This window comes from Halichoeres trimaculatus, unplaced genomic scaffold (genome assembly GCF_033239565.1).
Source record: "Halichoeres trimaculatus isolate MK-OKI-2021-1 unplaced genomic scaffold, fHalTri1.1 fHalTri1_scaffold_4, whole genome shotgun sequence".
NCBI lineage: Eukaryota > Metazoa > Chordata > Actinopteri > Labriformes > Labridae > Halichoeres > Halichoeres trimaculatus.
This window is the reverse complement of record NW_027437182.1, coordinates 16,841,229-16,861,787: the sequence shown is the minus strand read 5'-3', so window position 1 is coordinate 16,861,787 and position 20,559 is coordinate 16,841,229. Positions and strand designations below refer to the sequence as shown.

The 20,559-nt window shown below is 39.7% G+C and overlaps 1 protein-coding gene across 1 annotated transcript; it reads left to right on the top strand.

The window, feature by feature from the left end:
• Window positions 1-209: 209 nt before the first annotated feature.
• On the top strand, window positions 210-18,566 carry vtg3 (vitellogenin 3, phosvitinless). The gene is made up of 28 exons (XM_074668027.1): window positions 210-249; window positions 510-530; window positions 645-796; window positions 3,705-3,956; window positions 4,528-4,689; window positions 4,787-4,935; window positions 5,021-5,171; window positions 5,420-5,577; window positions 7,866-8,031; window positions 8,122-8,247; window positions 8,363-8,581; window positions 9,057-9,274; window positions 9,370-9,467; window positions 9,554-9,678; window positions 9,765-9,866; window positions 9,954-10,073; window positions 10,223-10,412; window positions 10,501-10,588; window positions 10,738-10,923; window positions 11,371-11,532; window positions 11,633-11,769; window positions 13,732-13,841; window positions 13,933-14,016; window positions 15,823-16,029; window positions 17,396-17,541; window positions 17,720-17,858; window positions 17,972-18,081; window positions 18,287-18,566. The coding sequence occupies exons 1-27, from the start codon at window positions 210-212 to the stop codon at window positions 18,077-18,079; spliced, it is 3,816 nt and encodes a 1,271-aa protein (XP_074524128.1). The 3' UTR covers window positions 18,080-18,081; window positions 18,287-18,566.
• Window positions 18,567-20,559: the final 1,993 nt, after the last annotated feature.

Here is a 20,559-nt window from a genome sequence, read left to right as displayed (position 1 = left end):
AAACAAGTCATTAAATAAAAGCTTAGAGACTGTCATGTTGTGCGTTTTAATGGTGTCACTGTGACAATGTCACAGGTCAACATGGCTCCAGTACAGACAGCCTTTGTTTGCTTTAAATCTGTCACATGCCTAAACCAAACCGCTGTCCTGCTCACACTTCGCTATAAAGGACAAATCTGAATTATTTGCCTTCAGTCCTCAGTTTCACCATGCGGGGGATCCTCCTCTTTTGCCTTGTGGCTCTTGCCAGTAAGTCAGCGCTCTGTTCAGTTTATTGTTTCACTCATAGAAAGATATCATGGTACATAAATTGTAATTTTAAGCTTAAATGAACTATTTGTACTTTATTAGAAGTACTTATCAGCAATAATTGATCATAAAATTAAATTTATTGCAAGGCTTTCATCCATCTTTATCTTGTTTAAATCATGCAAAGTTTCTAATGATATGACAAATACCATCAGTAGTTTAATTAACAGAAATTCTATGTCTGTCTTCTTTTCTTCCAGCATGTCAAAGCATCCGCTATGGTAAGATTTTTTTTTTTTTTTTTTTTTTGATGTGATTATAACTGTCAAGCATTTCTAATCTAAAAACCGCCTTTAACTCATGAGAAATCTGTACTGTGGAATAAAAATACCCAGATCTCAGCCTGGACGCAAAGAAAACCTACGTGTACAAATATGAGGGAACAGTGAATTTTGGACTCGGCATGCCAAACCTTGCAGAATCTGCCGTGAGAATTTCATGCAAGGTCAAAATCTCCGGTGTGTCCGCACAAACATTCATCCTTCAGGTAAGAGGATCAAAAACTGAGGCAAACTTTATTTTGAATGTATTGGGAGTACTTAGAGTGGTGCAGCATGAAAAGTGACAGGTTGTTAATTTTATTTCAAGGCCGTAAATCAAGTTGCAGTTCAAGTGCATCATCTGCCATTTATCATTTATTCATGTATCATTAATTATTTGGACATAAATGTAATAGTCATCTGGTGAAAGGCATAAGAGGCTCTTTAAGCCTTTATAGAGAAATACATGCCCCTCATAAATTTAAACTTTTTAACTTTTGAGGAAAGTTCTGAAAATCATGTTTTCACATTTAAAGTTATCCAACACATCCTGTTTAATGCAGTCAGCTTTTGAACAGCTTTTCACATTTTTTTAAAAAATCTGTCTTATATTAGTTTCTGCACTAAAAGGGGCTGTAAGGAGTTTGAAAGTGATCCTGAAAAAGGCTCCCTTCTAGATATATGCCTGATCATAATCCACACACACACGCTCTATAACACAGGGGCTAAGCTGTTTGTGATAACGTCTGTTCCAACCTACATGCAGCAGTTATTCTGCAGTTGTCTGTTTAAACGTGAAAGTCGATCAATAAAATGAAGAGTGAGGTTACGTTCGCTCTGCTTGGTAGATGACATGACCAGGATTCACTAACCATGCACATTATGGGCATGTCTTAGAGCACCGGACTGCCAGCTGTGCTAAATATAAACAGCTACTAAACTACTTACAAACTGACAGTGTTTACATGTTGTCACGTTGGCCTACAGATATGTCGGAGCCCCGGGCTGCTGATAGCCGGCTGCTACGTTTGCGTGATGTCACTGTTCAAACCGTAGCTATGTAACTAATTACTAAAAGTAATTTACAACAGAGTGCAGAGACTCCGGGCGAGGAAATTCAATCAAAACAGATCCTCCTCATAGCATCTTTGACATCTACTGAAATAGAAGACAAAAAAAAATGTTCCTGACTATACTGGTTTGTTTTATCTGACGTGATATCATGCAGACTATGGGCCTCATTCACTAACAAATGCATAGAAAAGTTCTTACTCTGCACACAAGTTCCGTGTTTACATAAAATCAAAAGCCAGTCTTCCTCTCGCCACCGTGCATATGTTAGTGAATCAGAATGATACTAAATTGACGGGTATGTGGCCACAACCTGCAACCAGCATACTACCACACCTCAATTTATCCATATAAGGACATCTGTTCAGTACCTCAGTAAGAGGTGCCACAGACCTTGACATCGTGCTGCCAGCATCAGCAACACAGCTTTCTTCCCTCTCCCCTCACGGGTAGTCTTTACAAGGTATCCAAAACATAAACCACACATTAAAACAGTTACTGGTTATTTTTGTGAACAAATGAATAAGTATGAGTAAACAGTGTAGCGGAGAAAATGTATGAAGTCATAAGGAGAAGCAAGTTACGTCATGTCTTCATTCAATTTACACTTAGAATCGTGCGTGGCATCTTACCTCCATTAGAGACACTGCATTTGCAACATGTAACAATTTAACACCAAAACTGTTGCATTTTACAATGTACTTTAATATTTTGAATCATAAAACTAAGTATTCAATTTAGGATTCAATATTGGGGTGAACATGCGTCAATTTCATGGTTATTTAGTACATTTGGTTAATTCCTGATTTTTATGGTTGAATGATATCAAAGACTTGTTTCTTTTACTGAAAGAAGTCTAAATATGTCATGCATTTAATCAAAGTGTATGTGTTTAACTTTTCTAAGAGAACTGGTCGTCATTATTCGTGCATACCATGGACTATATAACTAATCGACTTAGTCTCCCCAATGTCACCTGTGTATTTCTGAGGCTGATTTTTCCAGCAAATCAGCTGTTGTGGTCATTTTGGAAGTGGCGGGGTTTTGAGTACAGTTCATAGACTGTATAAAACATGTACGTAGTCTCACCAATGTCACCTGTCTGTTTCTGAAATGGAAAATGAAGCACATCGGCTATAGCGGCCATATTGGTAGTGGCAAGGGCTTCGAGTACAGCCATAGGGCGCCGGCCATCACATGACCCTCAGCTCTGCCTCTTATTGGGGGAGCTCACGATCTTAATATCCTCTGAACATCCGAGTTAGAAAAAAATGTACCCCCTGTACAGTGGGTGCTGGTAACAAAATCTGGACCTAGACAGGAGATGTTTTTTGAACCAGGCTGTAAAAAGGTTAATTTCTGCTTTGAAAATGGCTTTTTTCGGCTTGGTGTGTATGTGACTTCCGCTACTTCCGGAGCCAGCTTCAAGCGAACACTCGAGAAACAGCAGATTTTAGCACTTCTGCATTGTCTCATATTCTTAGACCAGAGGTTGCTGCTTGGTACAGCTACTGGGCGCCCGTCAGTCACGCGACCTGAGCTGTGCCTTTGATTGGGCGAGCTCACAATCGTAATATCCAAACTGCCAAGTTAGAAAAAAAAGTGTGTGCCAATAACGAAAATAAGCGATTCAGTCAGGAGACGTTTTTTGACCCAGCCTGAAAATTGTTTGATTTCTGCTGTGAAAATGGCTTTTTTGGCTTGGTGTGTATGTGACTCCGGTACTTCCAGAGCCAGCCTCAAGCAGACGCTAAAGAAACAGCAGAATACAGCACTTTCGCATTATCTCATATCCTTTGACCAGAGATTGCCGCTTGGTGTGTATGCATGATCTGAGGAGGCTCTAAATTTGTTTGCAGAGTAAGAACAAATTCAAGTAAAAAAAATATTAAGGAATTACTGATTTGTGCATTAAATGTTCACACACACGATTTAGGCACAAGTTTGCGCACCCGCACTGTTTATAATTGAGGCCCAATGAGAGTGTTCTCATGCTGACTCAGCAAAACTTGTTAGTGTTGTATATGAACGATGAGAAAGCTTAATACCATCTCTGGTTCTCAGGTGACAGATCTGGTCTTGGAGGAGTTCAATGGCTTCCCAGGGAAAAATGCCTTCACTGTCTCTCCTAAGCTCACTCAGCGTATCGCTGCTCAGCTTGTCCAACCCTTCATGTTCGACTACACCAACGGACACATTACTGACATCCGTGCCTCAGCTGCGATACCTGACAGTATTGTCAATATTGTCAGGGGGATATTGAGTTTCTTTCAGGTCACTCTGAAGACGACACAGAGGTATTATGAGCTTGAAGAGGTAAGTCTTTTGGACAACATCAATGTCAATTTCCATTAAAGAGGGGGTATTACGCTGTCCAGTATTTTTAACAAGGATAAAAACATATAATGTTCCGTGTCTACATCTGCAGATTTTCAAACCACAACCTATGTGTTGTAGAAATCCTGCATCTTTTTGAAAAAAATGAAATAAAATAAAATAAACAACAACATTAAAAAAAACTTAGTATGTATAAAAATAGCACAAGATCTTTGCAAGACGTGTTGAAAAAAATTAGGTCCTTGTTTCAGGATTTCTTAACTGGTTCATGAAATGAAACACCAAAGTCTGCCCATAGCTTTGCCCTAACAGGCCTCCAGAGGTCTTGCCAATCAAAAAGAAGGGGTTTTGAAGTGGGGACACTTAAAGAGACAGCAGCTAAAACAAAAGTTTGAAATAAAGGCCAAACACCAGTGTTTTTTTTTTTTTTGTTTGTTTGTTTGTTTTTTTTGTAGCTGTAAATAATGTAAAGCTACTTCTGGGTTACTAGAGGATCAGTATAAATCCTTCTTTAAGTACCAAATGTAACAAAGCCTGTCTACACTTTTAGATCGGCATTCATGGCAAGTGTCAGAGCACTTATGCTACTGAGGAAAACGTGGAAACAAAGGACATGACTATCACTCAGGTTGTGGATATTGATAACTGCAGAGAGAAGGCAGCCATCTACAGAGGAATGGCTACAGCTGTTCTTGACAAAGTTGCCAAACAGGTGTGTTAATCTCACTGCAGATGCTTCTATTACCACAGAAACAGATGAAACAGAACAAAATCATTGTTGTTTATATTTGTGTGTTGTCTATTTGTAGAAAGGGGAGTCTATCTTCTCAACAGTGAGATATATTTACACAGTCAAACCTACAGAAGAGGGAGGTCTCATTACCAAGGCTCAGGGCCTGGAGCAGCAGCACTTCAGCCCCTTCAACGTGAAGGGAGGCAATTTCAAGATGAAAATCATGTGAGTTGAAGAAATGTACCTGTACAGAGACTTCACCTGTACATTCACAAGGCCTGTCTGCTGTGAACAACTTTCTCCCTTGCAGAAAGGAAATGGTGCTGCTCAGTGTGAGTGACAGAGATGAAATTCTCACATTTGGACCGATGGAAAGCAAAGGCAGCCTTGTTTTTAAGTTTGTGGATGCAGATTTTGATATCCCCATAATGATGCAGAATCTTCAGGATCCAGTACCAAAGGTGAGATTTAAATATTCATCTAAATAATTTTAAAATCTGTAGAACTACTAATTATTGTGAATAACACAGAGATAGAAGGACAGATTACGTGTTCTGTTATGTGTGTTTTGCAACTGCAATAAAAACATTCACAATTTGTTTCAAGCACAGATGACTGCACAAGCTAGTTTATCTAATGACGTCTTCTCTGTCACAGAGTGTCTCTCTTATTTCGACTTTCAGAAGCTGAACTCTGCTCCTCTTTACAGGCCATTGCAGCGATCAAGAAACTGGCTGAAGCTAATAAATACAGCATTGACAGTGCATTAATCGAGGATACTATCAAGTTGTACCAACTTCTCAGAGTGACAGATTATGAGGGATTGGAGGCTATGTGGAAAGAGTTCAAAGGAAATGATGAGTACAGGTGAGTAGCTCTTTGGAGACATGAGAGGAGGGATTTTGACATTTTGAAAAACTAACGATTGTGAGATTTGTGGTAAAAGTTCAAAGACATATGTAAGTTAACATGGAACAATCAGTTTGTATTGACTGGTAATAGGTAACCTTTAAGGGTTGGAAAAAGTAAGGTGATGTAGAAGTGCAAAAAGTGCAGTTTCTTACTGGTGAAGTAGGCTTGGCACAGTGTCCACTAGTAGTGGTCTTTTTTTGGCTGCAGCTGAAATGTAAATAAGTCTCTGTGTCTTTATTTCAAAGAAAATTGTCTTAAAGAATTAATATTAGCCACGTTAACTTAAAAAGTTCATACACAAAGACAAAACAATACCTAGAGTAAAAAATCTGCCTATGAGGTATTGAAAAATGCACCTTGTATGGTTTCCTATAATAAGATATTCATATTTCAAGAAACCTGACCTGCTGATTTGTCTTACCCCATTAGATGATTTTTTAAATTCTGCTCTCTACAAGCAATCCAGGTGTTCTTGTGATTTAATAACTTGAAATAAGATATTTTTGGTGTTGTCAAGTTGAATCTGTACCATGTTAAGTTTAACATCCCTATCCCAAGGTGTCCCTCAGGGTTCGGTGCTCGGTCCCCTCCTCTTCCTTCTTTTACCTCCTACCCCTCGGTCAGATTATCCAACGTCATGGTCTCCGCTTTCATTGTTATGCCGACGACATTCAACTCTACATTTCCACCGTATCCGTAACCTCTCTGACCCAGTCCACCCTCTCTAGCTGCCTCTCTAACATCAGCTCCTGGTTACAAATTAATTTCCTCAAACTCGACCTCTCAAAATCTGACATTCTTTTCATCGGTCCAAACTCCTTTACCTCTACAGCCAAAGACTTTCACCTCACCTTTCAAAACTCCCCCCATCTTACCTTGCCGTAACCTTGGAGTCATCTTCGATAACAAGCTCACCTTCTCACATCACATCAAAGAAGTCACAAAAACAGCCTTCCTCCATCTCAAGAACATTGCCCGCCTTTGCCCCTCTCCTTCCTTCCCTGCAGCTGAAACCCTCATCCACGCCTTCATCACATCACGTATCGACTACTGCAATAGCTTTCTTTATGGCACAACCACCAACCACCTCAACAAACTTCAGTACATCCAAAACTCCGCCGCCCTCACCTGTACCCATTCCCATGAGCACATAATCCCCATTGTTCAAGATCTCCACTAGCTTCCTGTCCAATACCGCATCAAGTTCAAAATTCTCCTTCTTACCCATAAAGCACTCCACAACCAGGCCCCCCCATACCTTACCGACATGCTGCACCCCTACACCCCTTCCTGCACCCTCTGTTCCTCAGTTGCAAACCTCCTAGGACCAAGCACCGAACCTGGGGGGATAGAGCCTTCTCTGTCGCTGCCCCCTACCTTTGGAATTCACACCCACAACACCTCAGCGATACTGTTGACCCCACCTCCTTCAAAACAAAACTCAAAACTCACCTATTTTGCAAAGCTTTTAACTTAAACTAACAAACCCTGGTCCAGACCTTGCTTTTTCTCTGCACTCTTGAATTGTTTTTACCTCATCTTCTTTTTCTCTGCATGTATTTTACTGTTATTTCATTATTTGTATCTGTTTTTAAACTTGCTCTTATACTTCTTTTACCTTGTAAAGCATCTTTGAGTTTTTGAAAAGCGCTCTATAAATACAATGTATTGTTATTATTATTATTATTATTATTATTATTATTATTATTATTATTATTATAAGACAATTTCAACTGAAAACAAGACAAACATTTGCTCAGATTTCAGTTTTTCCACCATTGTGAAATGCACTCATCCAAAAGTTAACCCGAAAATGATCTCATCGAATCAGAGAGAGCACTGCATTAGAGTAAAAATCCTTCATAGATGTCCTTTAACCATCTTTTCATTACAGTACATCAAGATATTGAACAAAGTAGTCCAATGCTATCTTTTAAATCTGACAGTGATCCACTCAGCTGAACAGCTAATTGCTGAATATCCTCCCACTTAGTCGAGGAAGGATTTAGTCTGAAGTATTACCGCTGATGAATGATTTATTATCCTGCAAGGCATGATGACAGAGAGGTGATGACTGCAACACTGCTTTCCCTGCTCATTAAGATTAAGGCAGCCAAGCGCAATTAAACATGACATCTGAACTTTCTCCTCCACACTTTTATCTTCTTGATTTATTTGAAGCATAATCCTGATATTTTAATATCTCCTGATTCACCCATACTGTTACTTCTTCTCCTTTTCAGACGCTGGTTTTTGGACATGATTGTCGAGGTCAATGACGCCAGAATCCTGAAGTTCTTGGAGAGCAGGTTTGATGCTGCAGATGTGACAGCACTTGAAGCAGTGGAAACCCTTGTGTTGTCAATAAACCACCTGGAGCCTATTCCTGAGCTGGTGGAGATGGCTAAAGTAGGTTGATACACGGATGGAGGAATTCTTTAAAGTTATGCTGAAAACTTTCTCTGACTGCTTCATGTTGAATCTACTTTTTTCTCACAGATGTTCTTCACCATGCCCTTCAGTAAATCCAGTGTCTATGTGTGGCACACTGTGGTGCTCACCTATGGGTCTCTGGTGTACAAACACTGTAACTATTACACACCTTGTCCAGTGTCTGCTGTACAGGTAACAAAAGAGTTCATCAGTTTCAAATGACTCAGATTTAAGACAGTAATCCATAAGTAAAACAAATACATCTGGTAAAGAGAGAATGCATTTGTATGTGACATCTGTATTTTAGCCTCTGCTGGACCTGGCCACAGAGAGTCTGAGGACTGGTGATGAGGCAAACATGATCCTAGCCCTGAAAGCTCTGGGAAATGCAGGCCACCCAGGCAGCATTAAAACAATCATGCGCTTCCTCCCTGGAGTTGCTGCCACTCCCGTGGATCTGCCGCCTCGTGTGCTGAGCGCTGCCGTGCAGTCTATGAGACTCCTCGCTGCCAGAGACCCCCACAGCGTGAGAAAATTACTATACTGTACATGACATGCTGGAATAAAAGACGGCTTTGTCCTGCTATATCTTTTATAATAAATGAATAATAGGTGGTCTTGTCAAGTATACGGATGGTAATTGCGTATGGTAATTGCATACTCTGCTCTCAGTAGTCATTTATTTGATAATATCAAATTCAGTTAAAATGCATTTGAATAAAAAAGACAACTTTTCTAATCCTGGAGAGAGAATTAAATTTTCTGCACTGTGGCAGGTGAGAATTATTTTCAGCCATCAAGTGAAAATGGCAAATCTAATTCCCGCTATTGTTGTGTTATCTTTGCACTGTGGAGAGGCATTATCCTCATTATTTATATCCAGACAATTTCATTGATCTAACCTTTTAAAGTTCATCATCATCAGCTCAGCAAAGACAGGGTGTTGGAACAAAATAATGTGTGGTTGAATCTGAGGTCTGACTTTTTCTGTTTTACTTCAGGTCCAAGACATCACCATGACTCTGTTCCTGGACAAGGACCTTCCCACTGAGATGCGCATGCTGGCCTTTGTCATCCTGTTTGACACTAAGCCTTCCATGGCTCTCGTGTCCACAGTGACTGCACATCTGCAGGACGAAAAAGACCTCCATCTTGTTAGCTTTGCATTCTCCTACTTGAAGAGCTTTGCCAGATCTAGCACCCCTGATAATCTCTTCCTGTGAGTAGACTCTTAGTATGAACAGTTATTTGTGTTTGAACCAAACCATCAGCGTTCTCCTGCTTCAACTTTATTTCTTCTGTTTGGTATGTTAGCTCAACTGCCTGCAATGTCGCTGTGAAAATCCTGGCCCCTAAGTTTGGTCGTCTCAGCTATTTCTACAGCAAAGCATTGCGCATGGACTGGTTTAATGGTATGCTGTAATACACATTAGTGGGTTCTTTGATTTTTCTGGAGCTCTCATGGTGCTGTGGTGTTTTTTTTTTCTGTTGAATCCAGATGATTTCCTCATTGGAACAGCCACTGAGGTCCTCATGCTAAGGAGTGCAACAAACACATTTCCCACTGAATTTATGATGAAAGGAAAGTTTTTTTTCATTGGAAGAATTCTGCAGCTTCTGGAGGTATAGCTCGGTACATTACAGCATTGAAACTTCCCATCTTTTCTTTGTTATGAATAATAGTAATCACTTATCTTTTGATGCTAAAGCTGGGGATCCGTGCTGAAGGGATTAAGGAGCTCTTCAGTGCTGGCATCCCTGGTTTCACTGGAGATCTTAGTTCCATTGATTTCCAGACTATTGCAAAAGTGGTAAGTATATAACTCAAATAGAACTGTGCTATTATGCATTAACTTATTTGAAAGTTCATGCAATACTTTGTGACGTGTCATTTCCAGCTTCAAAATTGGGAAATGCTGCCTGATGATAAGCCAGTGTTTTCTGCCTACACACGTGCCTCTGGACAAGAGTGGTTCTTTACAGACATCAACAAAGATGTCATCCAGGAAATCATCAGGGTGAGAGAGTGAATAAACACAAAAAAAAAAAAAAACACAAAGAAGGATCTGTGTATGTCTTAGCCAGCTCAGCTGGCAAAATGAGGACCACACTTTCCTGCAGTGCACAGAGCCCGTTACACGCTGCTCTCTTCTGATCCGTCTTGCAGGCTATCAGACCTTCTGCTGGGAAAGAAAGCCCCCTGTGGGGCATGATTGAGAATCTTCAAAAAGGAATGTCATGGCATCGGACAAAGCCTTTCTTAATCTTTGAAGTTCGCTACTACCAAGCTACTAGCCTGGGCCTCCCTCTAGAGATCAGCAAGTACTATGAAACCACCAACGGGATCACTGTCAATGGTGAGAGGTCAAATCCTACTGAGTTTGACAAACTAAAAAAGTAGTGACTAAATATACTGCTGCTAAAGTGTTCTTCTTTTATATAAAGCCAAAACCACACTAGCGTCACCACCCACTGAACGTCTTGGAGAGGTGCTGGCTTCTGACATTTCTTTGGAGACTGATGGATTTGTGGGGTAAAATATTTAAGATTCATTTCATCATGAGATGTAAACTAGCAGACCAAGACTTGCTTTATTCCGCTGGATTCAAGAAGTCTTTGCAAATCTGCTTTCTGTTTAGAACCATAGCTGTGTTGAGTTTTATGATTTCTTTTATTTTTCAGATGGACAAAGGGATTTTGGGTTTTCTATGGCATCAACACAGAGCTGTTCCAGTGTGGCACAGAGTTCAAAAGTAAAATCCCCCTCGCCATCCCTTGGAATTTTGCTGCCAAGATCAACTTGAGGGAAAAGAAGTTTGAACTTGACATCCCTGTGTGCAAGAAAGAGATTGAACTCATGTCAGTCAGGTAAGTTTTGGAAGGTTGGTAAGAAATGATTTACACAGGGAACTAAATTCCTTTTAGAGCCCATTATAATGAATTCATGAGCTGTAAAGATGTGTGAACCTGTGTGGATAAAAACATGACGGGTACAGTTGTAAACAAACTGAATGTTCATCTTTGGAAAAGTGGAGCTTGCACGGTTTCTACAGTCAAACACTAATCTGCACAAAATGAGTTTTGCACTGCTCATGTTGGAGAGCCTAAAATAGCACCCTTTATCTTACCAGGGGCTCACTAACCCTTATTGAAGATGATACATTCAAAACTGAACCACTGGTGTCTAGTTAATATATATATATATATATATATATATATATATATATATATATATATATATATATATATATATATATATATATATATATATATATATATATATAAACTCTTGTTATTTTTTTGTCCCACCAATAGCTCTAACGTGTATGCAGTCTCCAGAAACATAGAGGACCCAGCCTTGGCTAAGGAGACACCAATAATGCCAAATGTTATGGACTCCAGTCCGGAAGTCATCAGAACCAACCCCAGCATTGCCCAACCTGAGTCAGAGCAGGTACCATCATCTCCCTCAAGAGAGCCATGTTTTACAGCACTAAATTTTATTTAATTTATTTAATCTATTTCTGATTTTTCTTTTCTTGCAGTTAGTGACACCAAACACCTGGCATCCAAGAAGTAAAATATGTGCAGAGAGTAGCATTTATGGAACTGGTATCTGTGTGGAATCTGAGTTAAAGAGAGATTATTATCATGAGGAATACCCACTGTACTATTTCCTTGGATACACTTACATGGCAGTAAAAATAATCCCAGGTATGTGCTTTTGACCACTGCTGACAAAATCCACTTTCAAGCAATCTTGAATTTCTAACTTGTATATCATGTCATCCACTCGTACTGAGGATTTGGCTACAAAGGCTGAGCCTTTAAATTGTTTTACTGACTTAAGTTATTACCTGAACCTGCAGTTTATATGAGGATTATTTTCAGCAGTCTGACTTGCCTTTGTTGCTTCGAAATAGGAAAAACAAATGTGCTTTTGTTGTACCTTATTACGGTAATGCTTCTTTTGTTTCTCGGTGTAGCCAAACATCACACTGGCAAACTGTTTTATTTCCCCCTGTGGTTGAACTTTTCAGAGACTTGGATCAGGTCTAGTAAGGTTTGCCCCCATCAGCATTACAACAGCCATTCCTAAATGACAGTCACATTGGCATTATTGGTTAAGATTTGTGTTCACTATCTAATCTTGATGCTGGAAAAAAAATGGCAGGGGATAGGCAAGTAAAAAGATGTACAAATTATTTTTGATTCTAACTAAAAAGTTAAAGGAAAGAAAAAAAATCTTATATTTCTGTGATTAATCACTGGCTGACCCTGAAGGCAGGGTTCTGAGGAAGTTTTGAACTTTTTTTAAAAAAAGCAATGGAAGTGAAAATTCTGACCTTAAAATTCAACATTGATTCTCCTGTATTAAAATTTGAAATTTAATTAAGAGATTAAGTTCTGATATTAAAGCCAAATTCCATAATCTTAAACTATTGACTTTGAAACCGGGGTTCTCTGAAAAAAGTCAGACTGCTGACTTAAACGTTTGATTATAGTTGACCTGGTCCTCTTGCATATCAAACAAAAGGGCTTTACCTTGAATAAAACTCACTGACTGGTTCACATAATCATCAGCAAAGAATTCTGTCACTGTCAAAGCATATTTGTCAGCTTTAAATATGCTAACAATAATCTTTGAAGGTATTGTCATTTTAAAAAATGACTTGGAAGTTTTTAATCAAATTAAAGTACCTGGGAGGACCTTCTAAGTGATTATGGAAAAAAGTCTACCTTCTAGATATATGCTTAATCCTAATCCTCTTTTTAAAATGAGATTGTCAGCAGCACCAAAGAGGGTTATTTCTTAGTCCCTATGACAACACCATGCTGTAGTGAGAAGAGAGATCTGTGTTTTCCTCTGCTGAAAGCGATATCTTTGATAAATTATGTAGTAATTTTGTAACACTGAAATGTCAAAAAGAATAAGTACAGAAGAGCAAAGAAAGCTAAAGGGGAGAGTGGCACAGCACAGGCTAAAGCTAAAACACAGGCTAAAGGCTAAAACATCGGCTAAAGGCTTAAACTCAGCCTAAAGGCTAAAACATGGGCTTAAGGCTTGAAAGGCCAGAAGCTATAACACAGGCTAAACTGTTTGTGATAATGTCCATTTCAGCCCACATGCAGCAGTTATTCTGCAGTGGTCTGTTCAAACTTGAGAGTCAATCAATAAAATGAAAAGTGAGGTTATGTTAGCTCTGCTTGGTGAGTAGATAGGATTCACTGCCATTACAAATTAAAGAGATATTTCAGATCACTGAGCTGTGAGTAGTGCTACATATTGCTGGCTACTAAACAGTACAAACTAAGTTTACAAGGTTTGTTATCATGTTTCAAACTATAGCACTACATAACTGTTGATAATTACCTTACCTTGCTGCTTTGTGTCCAGTAAAAAGTTGTCCTGAACAAAGTAAAGTAGTGTTAAAATGAAGACCTGCCCTCCATGCATTTGCTTCAAAACAAGAGCACGACTCTGTGGTGAACACTTTTACATCAACTCAAGTTAGGCTGCTAGAGGTTAGCAAAAAAAAAAAAAAAAAAAAGGTAAAACATTTGTTTGGTAGGCCACACAGATCAACTACAGATTCTTTTTTTAAAAGCTCATTTTCTGGCTCTTTGTGTTTTGGTCTCAGCTCTTCACTAATGCATCCCGTACATGTTCATTAGTCCAGGCAGCCAAAGCTGTTGAAAAAATCCACTTTGAGGTTAACGCCGGCCCCAGCACACATCCAGGAAGTACTCGCCAACTGCTTGAGACTCTGAGGAGGCTTTCCAAGGTATTTGGCGGACTTTACAATGTTTTTATCTCTGCACCTGCTCTGCTGTTTTATCCATTCACATTATCTTGTTGCTTAATTGTGTTTACAGGAAGCCACCCAGAGAATGAGTCTGTCCTCTGATTCAGCCTCAAGCGCCAGAGGATCTTACAGCAATCAAGACAGCGTAACGCAAGTATGCTAAACATGCTCCCTAGAGACTGAACCAAAGATGTATTTTACTGCTAAAAAAGCCAATTTATATCAGACAATGCTGGTTTTGCCTAGATATGCAAGCTCTCTCGGCCCAGATATACAATGGGGAAAATAAGTATTGAACACTTCAACTTTTTTCTCATTACATTTTTTTCAAAGCTGCAATTCAAATGAAATTTCTACCAGACATTGGTATTAACTCAAATAATCCACACGTGAAAAGAAATCATGACATTTAAGTCCATAAATAATGATAATGTGGAATTAAGTAAAATAACACAGGAAAAAAGTATTGAAACCAAAAAGGAAAGGCTCTATACTTTGGCAAGGAAATTCACTATACCACTTAAAATCTGTCAGTAATTATTACCTCAACTTCTAATTGGTGCAAACCAACATCAGCCGGGCGGAAAAATTGATGGTCCTATAAAAAAGGTCACTTTTTCACCAAGCAGTTAAATACGACACACCTCATGATGGGTGAAGGCAAAGAGCTCTGTGAAGACATACAAAACCTGATTGTTGCTCAGCACCAGAATGGAACTGGTTACAGACTTATATCAAAGCACCTGAATATTCCAGTCAGCACCGTTGGGGCCATTATTCACAAGTGGAGGAAATACCACCTTACCATCAACAGGCCACGCACAGGAGCTCCTTGCAAGATTTCTGACCAGGGAGTCAGAAAGATAGTCAGAAGAGTACTCAACGAGCCAAGGACCACCCTGAAAGTGCTCCAGAAAGACTTGGATGCAGCAGGTACAACTGTTACAGAGAAAACAATAGGCAATGCACTCCACTGCCATGGCCTCTATAGGCGCTCAGCCTGCAAGACTCTATTCCTCAAGAAAAGGCATGTTGACGCTTGTTTAAAGTTTACTAAACAGCATCTTGACAAGCCTGTAGAATACTGGGAGAATGTTGTCTGCTCAGATGAACTTTTGGGCTGTCATACTACATACCATGTTTGGAGGAGAAATGACACTGCACATCACCCAAAAAACACTATACCAACAGTGAAGTTTAGAGGTGAAGGCATTATGGCATGTGGTTGTTTCTCATCTCATGGTATTGGCAAACTTCATAAAATTGACAGAGCAATGAATGGAGCTATGTGTTCTTGATATGAACCGCTACCATCCACCAGGATGATGGAGATGAGATGTGGCTGGACCTTCCAGCAGGACAACGATCCAAAGCACATGGCAAAGTTGACTTTCAGATGGTTTCAAAAAAAGACAATCAATCTTTTAGAATGGTCTAGTCAATCACTTGACTTAAATCCAATTGAACATTTGTGGTAAGAACTAAAGAAAAGGGTTCACCAGAGGGCACCAAAGAATATTCAAGATTTAAAGACAATCTGTGAAGAGGAATGGGCCAAAATCACACCTGAGCAGTGTGGGCGATTAGTTAAAACTTACAAGAAGCGTCTGGAAGCTGTCATTGCAAACAAAGGCTTCTCCACTAAGTATTAGATGAGTCTCAGCGTGTTCAATACTTTTTTCTTGTGTTATTGCACTTAATTCCACATAATCGTTATTTATGGACCTGAACGTTGTGATTTATTTTCATGTTCGGATTATTTGACTTAATACCAATGTCTGGTAGAAATTTTGTTTGAATTGCATCTTTGAAAATAAATGTGATAAGAAAAAAGTTGACGCGTTCAGTACTTATTTTCCCCACTGTAGTTCTGCAGATGGCATAAATCGATCAATAATCTGCTGATAATTGGCCTGATGCATATAACCACAGGATGATATTCTGGACTCTCATCCAACAGGTCTTGGGCTCTGTACCCCAAGCTGTGTTCAACATCAAGGCCTTTGCCATTAGTGGAGACCAGAAGCCTGATGGCTATGATGCATCCATCTACTACACGCCTGAGGCAAACAATCAGAACGCCCAGCTGATCATGTCCCAGGTTGGAGAAGACACCAACTGGAAGATGTGTGTGGACACCATCGTGCATGCCCATGCTGAGGCAAAGGTAGACACACAGCACATACACAGGAAGGGACTATTTCAGTCATCATTTACACTTGGAATTCATACATTTAAACCAAGACCTTGTTGGGGAGCACCTTTATGAACCCCTTCCCTGTTGATCTATAATCAACCATCATACATGGATCTGAATGCACCTGATACTTTCTAGATCAAACACTACTCAATACTTGGCAAATAAAGCAAACAGTCACAGTTCGAAACCTTTAAAAATGTTCTTGGTTGGGTTTTTGAAAAATATTATGACAAGGGTTTTAGCCACTATACATTACCAGCATCCTGTTCAAGTGTTCAAGACTTGATGTCACTAGTTCAATTTCTTACTAGTTGCAATAAGTCATTTGAATTCCTGAGAAGAGCCAATAACAACTGAACCTCCATCTCTTACTTGGGTCCTTTGTTAGCTTTTCATTGCACCTGACGGCTAACACAAGAAAGTAGCCCCGTGCAATGTAGGAGTTGAGAATTTTGATGACATCCAGGAAGTTTTGGTATGTCGATTTCTATGGTGGCCGGTAGGTGTCAGATGATTTGCAAAAGCCACAACACCCATGCAAGTGGGACAGAACATATTATCAACTTTTCTGTGTCTGTTGGTAACTGTCCTCTCAACTTCCATTATAGCTGTACTTCTGTTGTCTTGTTTCGTTCGCATTGGTGTTCTGTTTGCATTGGTGTTGTTGCTTTTGATTTTGTGTTGTGGCCTTTGCAAATTATACTACACCTACCAGACACCATAGATTTCACTCTTGTCCAAATTCTGCATTCTACATGCTACATTCTGCCAAAATCACAAGGTATTGTGGATGTAGTTGGTAGTTTTGAACACAGTCTTCTTTGTGTAATCCCATAAAAAAATATTTATTCAGCATTTAGTGTGAAAAAACAGTGGTACCGTTGTGAGCTTTACACATTGAACGCCAAATCAGAAAGCATCCTTTTCAGCCTCAGCAGGCTTAAAATATTGTGTGCACTCTTCTTGCATAACTTTAAATAGCAGGGTTAACAAGTTATAACAATCCAATATTCATTGCTTTGATCAGTTTGTTTCCGCTGCTCTACATCAAAGGAAGGAACAAACTCGTTTTATTGTTTGTGGACTGGAAATATGTTTCATGTTTCAGGCAGGGAAACAGAATGCAGCATTTTAAATGGTTCAACAATCCTGTCCTATCCAAAAGATGTTTCAGTCTTACTTTTTTTTTTCTTTTCTTTTTTTTTTAAATCAAGATTTCATCCCCTAAACCTTTCATACCGTCTGATTCAGGTGTCTGTTATTTGCACACATGTATTACATACCAGTTTGAAGCTGGGTACATTTTTTTCTTCATGGTCAATGTTTGGTCCAGGCACACATCAGATGGGGTGCTGAATGTCAGTCCTATGAAATGTCAATGAGAGGTGCTGTTGCTCATCCTCCTGGTTCCAAACCAACGCTCAAGGCCAAAGTACAATGGAGCAGGATCCCTGAAGCTGTGGCAGAAATGGGCAGAAGGTGAGTTTCTGTGCAAGACAGACAAAATATGAGAAAGGAGAGTGAGCTGAATGACAAGCTTTTCACAATTGAAAGCAGTTAGCTCAGCCTTAGAAAATGTAGGAAATTTTCTGGTTACAAATAAAGAAAAAAACATTCTGGTATGTGTAGGTAAAGAAGTTTTTTACTCTTTTGTCAGCATTGGAAGCTACATCCCAGGCATGGCTTTCCTCTTCGGCTTCTCCCAGCAACAAGAGAAAAACCCCAGGCAGGAGGTCTCTGCATCAGTTGCTGTCGCCTCAGCAGACAGCATTGATGTGAAGTTCAGATTCCCAGAGGTATCTGGGGACAGTTTCTTTTCCTACATGTTAAGCAAAATTTCTTATCTTTAATTGAATGTAACTATTCAACTCCTTTGTTTATGCTTTGTCTCTCTTCTGTGTGTCATCAGTATACAATTTACCGCCAGGCTGTGCCGTTCCCTCTGCCACCATACAGCTTTCAGGAGCTGCAACAAGACATCAGAAACACGACACTGCAAAGCTTTGGACATGCATAAAAGTGAGCTCCAGAAACCAGTTTGATTAAACTTAATTGAATGTTGCTACTAATGTCAGTGTCTTTTCAAAATATTGTGTGATTCTGTTTTTGGCACTGGATTGTGTTAAAAGATTTTGATGCAAAGCTAAAAAGAAAAAAGAAAATAAATAAGCAAAGAGCTGTGCCATTTTTCCGCTTATTTTCTAAAATATGTTTTGTGTCGCAGAGAGGCAACAAAGCCCAGATGGGAGCCAGATGCCTCGTTTCACAGTGATAGCACAGCCACCAAAACCTCAGCATCGTGATGAAAGTGAGGGTCATAAAAGATGCATCAGTAATCCGTCAGATGTCACCAGTTTGGAAATAACCCCAAAAGGTCCTGATTTATTCATCTCAAAGCGTGTTAATATTTGAACACCCTCTTTTGAAGAAACATTGTGTAAAATCATGCTTTTGCTCCAAAGTATTGTCTCCTCATAATGCTGGATTTACCAAAAACACAAGGCTTGTCGTACTGATTCTGTCAGTTTGAATCCTTTGTTCATCCAAAATCAAATAAAACCCTTTCTTGTGATTACAATGCAGAGCAAACGTTTGTTAGTTTTGTGTTACCATCATAAAATTCAGTGAGTCTTTACCTCTCTCGGCTCTACATAAGTTTAAAAGAAACTGGTTTCAAGTCTATAAGCAGTTTTATGACATGCAATTGAAACCCAAGTATGTGAAAGGTGCAGCTGATGATAAACGTCAGATATCTGTTCAGCTAGACAATGATCAGCACTGATGACATCCCTAGAAATGTCTTTAAAACAGCGATGAAATCAATCAACCCCTGGTCTCAATTGAGACGCTGTCTGGTGAAAACTTTGCAGTGCTCCTTGTGTGTGTTAAAAGAGGGAAAAGCAATTTGCATGACATTATTATTGGCAAATCTCATTTCCTTTACAGTACATAAGAGACGGAGTGGAAACTGGCGAAGCAGAAAACACAATCCAAATGACTGGCAGGTTTGTCAGCTCCACCAGCCAATTTAGCAAACAAACAGTCTTTTTTAACAGGTCCTGTGAAACTCTGAAAATCCCATTTGGTTGTCAAAAAGCTCAAAGCTGTGGGGGAGTTCTGGATTTAGCAAAATGAATCATTGATGCCCTTGTTGGGAGGGTATCTACTAAAAGAGAGCAATGTTTACAAGGTCTGTGTGACCTGCTGTGTTTGTTTGGTCAACTGGCTCAACAGGACTGTTTGCACATTTCAGTACACAGTGTCACCATGCATGCCCTTAAAGTTCACTGCCTGGACCACACACGGCTCTCTGTGCCCTAAATCAAGCATGTCTGCTGCAGCTGAGGCACATTATTTGATACACAACCATCAATAGATGATACTGTGTAAATGAGCGTTAATCAGTGCATCTGAACAAATCTTAACTGTGAGGAAAAACAAATGGGACGTGTCACTAGCCAGAAATAATGAACGCGTCTTAACTAAAGACTGGTTGTCCTAACTCCTGCCTGTGCTGATTTTAGCCAGATGGTGTTGAATTGCACAGAAAAGACATCATCATCAAAGGCAGAGCAGGATGAGCACGATTATAATGGCACCATTATGTTCCTTTTACATCTCTAATATCCTGCGGGCTTCCATGTGCCGCTCTACAGGCTGAGTCTGTTGTGCCTACATGGAGATCCACATCAGCTTGTGTCATCCAGGGGATTGGGACACTCTGACCTTGTGCTGACAGGTGAGATCAGCTGGTTCCAGAGCATTAGTGAATGATTGATCAGGTAATTTGAACGAGGAGGGAGAGGCCATCTCCTACTTTTTTTTTTTTTCTTTTTTTTACTGCGGCTCATTCTGTGATTGTGACTGGCCTCATTAGGCAGACCAAAGCAGCCCTGCTGAAATGAGGGTGGCTGATAATAAAACCATGCTTATAGACATTTCTGTCCAATTGTAGCTATTACTCCATGATTTGTGCGAAGAGCATTGTGGGGGGACACAAAAAGTCAATGCAGCTGATGCATTTTAGTATGAAACCACCCGTCCAACAAGCGATGCATCCTTAGAGAAAGTAATCAGACGTAACCTTTTATGAATAATTATCCTGTTTGTTGAAGCGGCGTTCTAAAATCATGACACAATCCTCTAAAAAAATCAAATCCCTTAATAAGAATTGGGATTTCCAACTTTGGCACCAAGAAGCTTGTGTGTGTTTGTGTGTGTGTTAGAGTGTGAGCACTAGAGGACAGTGTTTACCAGACATTAAAATACGCCTGGCACCAAGCTAAAAGCCTGGCACCATTATTTGTTCAGTTCATAGACAGGGCAATGCAGTGGATGTTGACTTTTCCAGGATAAATAAACATATGTCTTGGCACAGCCAAACGCTACCAGAAGCCGTGGCAAGAGGACGCAGTTTATCCTGATAACAAAGGAGGAAATACCGAATAACTGAATTATCCTCACATGTTTGTTAAACAAAGTGCTAACTATTTTTTT